Source organism: Miniopterus schreibersii (genome assembly GCF_964146895.1).
Source record: "Miniopterus schreibersii genome assembly, chromosome: 2".
NCBI classification, from domain to species: Eukaryota; Metazoa; Chordata; class Mammalia; order Chiroptera; family Miniopteridae; genus Miniopterus; species Miniopterus schreibersii.
This window is the reverse complement of record NC_138102.1, coordinates 7,864,635-7,870,634: the sequence shown is the minus strand read 5'-3', so window position 1 is coordinate 7,870,634 and position 6,000 is coordinate 7,864,635. Positions and strand designations below refer to the sequence as shown.

At 52.4% G+C, this 6,000-nt stretch overlaps 1 protein-coding gene across 5 annotated transcripts in view; it reads left to right on the top strand.

Annotated features, from left to right (window-relative positions):
- The first annotated feature begins 985 nt into the window (after positions 1-985).
- LOC308550659 (uncharacterized protein) overlaps positions 986-6,000 on the top strand; it is a 29,766-nt gene continuing 24,751 nt past the window's right edge. For 2 of the 5 annotated variants that reach the window (XR_013997942.1, XR_013997943.1), the window contains exons 1-3: positions 986-2,153; positions 2,436-2,502; positions 3,961-4,139. Coding sequence is in view for 1 of the 5 variants with exons in the window: in XM_081124718.1 (XP_080980844.1) it covers positions 1,487-2,153; positions 2,436-2,502; positions 2,990-3,338 (1,083 nt within the window). In the remaining 4 variants the exon portion in view is untranslated. Of the gene's footprint in view, positions 2,154-2,435; positions 2,503-2,989; positions 3,358-3,960; positions 4,140-6,000 lie in introns of all 5 variants that reach the window. The other 3 variants (XM_081124718.1, XR_013997944.1, XR_013997945.1) reach the window with 3 other exon arrangements.

The following is a 6,000-nucleotide window of genomic DNA, read 5'->3' as shown; positions in this document are numbered from 1 at the left end:
TCTTTTTTAGATCTGTTGGGGGTTCCTATACTGTTTACACCTAGGTCTCTATCTATATTTGCCTAATGTAAAATATTTTAATTGAGATTACATTAAATTACAAAACTATTTAAGGAGAATTTACATTTCTATAATATTCAATAGTTTTCCCATGAAAACCAATGGATGTTTTGTGACTTTTATTCATAGTAGATACTTTGTTTTCTTGGTGCTATTTTAAATGAGATTATTTCTTATATTTCTCCCAAGATTGTTGTTTGCATATAGAAAGACTATTGGCTTTTTTATATTTGGACTGAATCAGGTTAAAGAAGTCTCACACTGCTGCAACAATTTTTCAATTGACTCCCTTGAGTTTTCCAGGTCAGAAATCAAATCACCTGTGAATTATAATCATTTAAGTAAAATGATCTTTCCAATTAATGTGCCCCTTGCTTTTTTTTCTCTTGTTTAATTGCATTGACCCGCATCATCAGAAAAATGTTAAATAATAACGGACATAACGGACAACCCGTGTTCTTCCTGACTGTAATTGTAATATTGCTAATGTTTCCTAGTGAAGCATGATAGTTGGCTTTTTTGGGGGGCCATATAGTGTTTTTATTGTATGGCTGTACCTTTTAAAACTATCCATTTTATTCTATTTTATCAGAAATTTTAAAAATCAAGACTGGATTTTACACAAAAGTAAAAAAAACAAAAACCAAACCTAAAATGAACCATGAAAATAATCGACAAATTGGACTTCTTAAACTTCAATTAGTCAATTACACCATGCACCAGTCTGCCACGGTTGCCCTGAAAAAAATTACCAAACACTGGGGACTTCAACATAAAATTATTTTCTCACAATTCTGCAGGCTGGAAGTAGAAAATCAAGGCTCGCGCAGGTTTGGCTTTCCCCAGGCCTGCCTCCTGGGCTTGCAGAGGCGGGCTTCTCACAGCGCCCCCCCGCGGCAGTCCTCCGGCGGTGCTGCAACCTCCCCTCTTACAGGGACACCCGTCCTATGGGATCGGGGCCCACCCCTAACGGTCCCGTTTTACCTTATTTACCTCTTTAAAGCCCTGTCTTCAAACACACTCTCCTTCAGAGGTACTGGGAGCCAGGACTTCAACATCAGGATTTCAGGGGGGAGCGCGATTCAGTCCACAGCACACGGGTGAGCGTGGGAAGGGAGACCACGGCCCGAGAGGGAAAAGAGCCTCACCCAACCTAAACGGGGTGAAGGCCTGGGCGAGGTTAGGGGCGCGGTTGGCAAGCGTGTGAAAACGCGTTCGACGTTACCCCCGCGGGAACGCGTATTGGGTTCGATCGCGGGCAACCCCCGCGCCTGCAGCCAAGGATGAGCATTTCCATGATGCAACCTAGAGAAAAACAAATTAAAAAATCCCACGGTGAGCTACCATTACAGGCCCCAGGAAGCTACAATAAAAGAGGGTGACGAGCGGGGGGAGCAAGGGGGGTCCTCGCGCACCGCTGGCGGGGATGCGGCACGGTCCGGCCACGCGGGAAGGCTATCGGACGGCGCCCGCCCCGCGCCCCGCGACTCCGCTAAGACGCGGGAAGCTGAGCGCGAGCCTGGGGAGTCCTGCGGAGGCGGCGAGGGGAGCGCAGCGGGGCAGCCGGCGGCGGAGGGGCTGCGGGAGCCGGGCGTTTGCGCGGAGGAACAGAGGCGGCCCGGCCCGGAGCCCGTGGAGGCGGCGCCCGCTGCGCGCCTCGCCCCGCGCGCCCTCCGCTGGACGCGGCAGGAGCGGGGTGAGCCCGCCGCACGGAGGGATCAGAGCCGCCTGCGGGTCGGCTCCTCTCTTGCACCCGCCCCCCTTCCCCTGCCCGGCCCAGGTCAGGGCTCAGAGAGCCCGGATATTCCTCGGGCGCCTCCCCGCCCGGCCACCAACCGCTAAAAGGGGCGCGCCCCGGTCCTGGCACGGGGGGCGCAGGCTGGCGCTCGCACCCCTCCCCGCACCGCTCCTCTCCGCCTGTGGGGGGCTCTTCCCCCGCGTGCGGAGCGGCGCTGCGGGGCGGGGCCGGCGGGCGCGGTCCCGTTGCCCGTGGCAACCTCCACGGCGCGGCGCGCGGAGCCCGCGTCCCGGAGCCCAGCGCCGCCTGGCTCCTCCTGGAACAGTAACGGGGACCCCCGGGGACAGCAGCCGAGGTAGGGCGGCCTGGGGTGGACGCGACGCGACCCGGGGTGTGAGCGAGGGCGGGGCGGGGCCGAGGGCGCTGGGAGAAGCCGGCTCCGACCCGGGCGCCCGACCCGTCACGCGGGTGCCCGACGGGCGGGCGGCAGGACGCCAGGGGCCGGGCGCGCGGACCTTCCGCGGGTCCCCAGCGGCGGCGAGGCCGGGTGGGCGGGGAACCCGGGGAGCGCGCCCCCTCCTCCCGCAGGCTGCCCGCCCGCGCGGCGCGCTCCCCGACGGCCGCCCCTGCCCCGCAGTTCCGCCCCGCAGGTCCGCCCCGTCCGGGACAGACGGTGCCCAGGGAGGCCCCGCAATGGCTCGCAGGTGAGTGGGCTCCTGGGGCCGCGGGGTCAGCCGACGGAGCTTCTGCTGCCGGGTGCGGAGGGGGAAGGGGAGGTTAGAGGGTGCGGGTCGGGTCGGGAAGGGGTTGGTCCTGCTTCGGGGCCGCAGGGAAAACCCCGAGCCCTCCGGGGGCCGGGGCGCGTCCCCGCACCTGCTTGCAGGGTGCATTTCTCCGTCTCCACGCGCCGGAGCTGCGGGCCGCGCTGGCGGTGGCTGGGCTCGGCGGGGAGGGGGAGGTGCGGGCTCTCCCAGATGACACGGTGCCTCTCGGCTGTCTTCCCTGCCTCTGGCCTGGCCCTCTGCTGGGCCGGCGTCTGTCTGTCTGTCTGCCTGCCCCGTGGGCCTGAGTTTGCTGCTCCGCCTGCAGCCCCTCCGTGGGGTGAAGAGGAGCCTCTGCTTCTGCGGCGGCTACGCGAGGCCCCTTTCACCCGGCCCCACCCCCTCTCTGGCCTCACCTCTCTCGGTCCAGGAGCATCTTCCCCCCCAGCCCGGTGGAGTCACCTGCACACACCTCCTGCTGCTTCTCACCCGCGTCTCGGCTGTTCCCTCTCATGGCTTCTGTCCAGCTCGCCATCCTCTGTGCGCGCTCCCCCCGCCCTTTGCCCGGTCGACTGCTGTTCATCCTTCAAAATTCACTCCCCGCGTCGCCTTCTCGGGTAACTTCCCTGGCGCCCGTTCCCCACCCTGTAAGCCGCCCTCCTGGTCGCAGTGGCTGCGGTGGGTGCCCTGGGACTGCGCTCACACAGGCCCACGGTGGCATGTTAGCCGTCCCCACCTGGGCCAAACTCCTTGGCAGCAGAGACCTCCTCTCAGCCTAGTTTGGATCCCAGCTGTTTGGTAAGTGCTCAGTTCTCAGTAGGTGTTGATTGAATTTCTGAGTGAATTAAGCAGAATCAGGAAGGAGAGGGAGGGAAGGGGCAAGAGGATGACTGTGATGCCATTTCTATGATGGAAACAAATCCTGGCCCCATCAACAGCCGGCATGGCCAGCCTTCCTTGTTCCCTTACCATCATATCTCACTTTGGGTCCTGTGGATCTTACGGGCTTTCTCCTGGTGGGGTCTACATTTCTGAGAAGATATTTCTGCCCCAAGCCACACCGACAGCTCCTGCACAGGTATGTCACCTGGCCAAGGGCCTTATGACTAGTACAGGTCATTGAGGCTGGACAGAGGGCCACGGAGCTGGGGGAGCTCTGCAGAATGGTTGTGCAGGGCAGGCATCGAGGAATCAGGACTGCTCCCTGCCCTCGGCCTTGCTCTCCAACCCCTGCAGTCCGGTTTCTACCACAGCACAACCCTGAGCGAGGCCAGCAGGGCGCCGATTTCAATCTTTATCTCCTGAAATAAAATGATACTTTATGCCAAGGGTCAAACCTCACTTTTTTGAGAGTTTATATAATTTTAAATCAAGATTCACTTTGGTGGTTTTCCTTTTTAGCCGTATCTGGAAGCCATGTCTGAAAAACATCAAGAATAGAGGAAGAGAGAGATGCACTTGATGTAGGGAAGTGGCTGAAAGACAAGGTTGGAGAGGCCAGAAGTCCAAGCCCCAGCTGTCGGCCGGGCTTGCAGATCACCGTCTTTTCCCTGTGTCTTCATTCACACGGCCTTCGCTCTGTGAGTATCTGTGTCCTAATCTCTTGTTTCAAGGACACCAGTGATATTGGATTAGGGCCCTCTCTAATATGCTCATTTTACCTTACCTACCTCTTTAAAGACCCTATCTCCAAATACAGTCACATTCTGAGCTACTGGGGGTTAGAACTTCAACATACGAATTTCGGGGGGAACACAATTCAGCCTATAACACTTAGATTTATCAATCTTAATAGTTTTAAAAACCAATTTAATGGTTGTAAATGGTAATGTGTCATTTCACCTATATTGACATGCCTCTTTTCCATACTAAGTTAGGTCCTTTGTTTTAATGATCTCTGCAGCCCCACTGGAAAGCACATAGCTGGCATTTAGTAAATTCTAGTCATTTGAGTAACATTCTTCAATCAACTTGGAAACAAAGTGGTTAGGTTTTGTAGGGTTAGGCTGGTTAGAATTCTTATGATGAATATTTTCTTTCGATTTGTTTTTATTAATTTCAAGGTTTATTAGGTACACAGTGGTCATTTGTGTAACTAATTCCCTGTCTTGACCTCTCAGATGACATCTTATCAAGGCTCTCTGCTTTTTTTTCTTTTACTGTGAGTCTCTGCAAAACTATCCCTGATTTTTAGAAATCCCAGGTTAGGTGGGGACACAGTAAGCAAAATACAAAATCAACCTAATTTGCTTTGGTTCTTCCAAAGGTGTGAGTCAGTTGAGTTAAATGAAGGTAGAAAATGAACCTATAGATTGTTATCTAATTAGAAAAAAATGCTTGATCTAAGTGTTAAGCATTTGTTTTTATATAATCTTTTATGACTTTAAGAATGACACAATTTTATAAAATTTTAAATTAAGTTTGTCTTAAACTTATGGGTTCTAATTAAGAAGAAATAACTTCCCATTGAAACATTTCCCTGCCACCTTTCTCTTCCTGGATGTTGTAGCAGGAATGAGCTCTCTTCTGGACTGTGTACTTTGTATGTAATCATTACCTGAATCCTCCAGTTAGAATGTGAGCTCCAAGAAGTTAGTCCCTAGGACTTCATAGCCCTATTATGTCTTATACATACATAGGAGATACTCTTTTAAAAGGCTGAAGAAATTACCCAACTTGTTCTTCACCATCTTCCCATAACTCTTAACAAGAAGAAAAATATTTAAAAACCCAAATGTACGTGGAAACTTTGCAAAGTAGCAGTGTCTGATCTTTCTGTCTCTCAGGGGTTGGAAAGGAGGGTTTCTTTTCAGTGCAGAAAAGGTTTGACTTGCATCTGAAGGACACTATTTGGACGATTTCCTGAAGAGGTGCAACCTTAGAAACAGTCCAGCTGGCATTAGTTATTTGGATCTCCCAAGAAACGTCCAGGATCACAGTGAAGAAAGAATCACAATCTTCTAATCCACTAAGTCCTACCAGACCATGGGTAAACTTTCAGGGAGGCTCAGCTCCTGAGAAGCCTGAGGTCTGTGGTGCAGTGTCTTCCTGCAGACTTTGCATTAATGGACAAGAGGCAGACAGGTCCATAGATGGTCTACGAGAACCATCCTTCGTCTCCAATCCATTATTGAAGCCAAAGAGTTCTTCCTATATTTAAATCCAATCAGATTTGGTTCTTTGGGAACAAAAGTGCTATAGGAATGAAACTACTCTGTGGTTACTAAAAATTATTAGTATCATTATTGAAATTACTTTCATATAAGAACCAGTCTGCCTTCCCTGGCTGTGGAGGTTACCACAGTGTACGGAGGGATATACAAGTGCTAGTTTGGTATGACTCACTTTCCCCTGACCAACTGCTTAATTTTACCAGGGCCACACGTTATTTTTAGCTTTGGCCTTTTGCAGCACTTGACCTTTTGCCTGGATATAGTAATG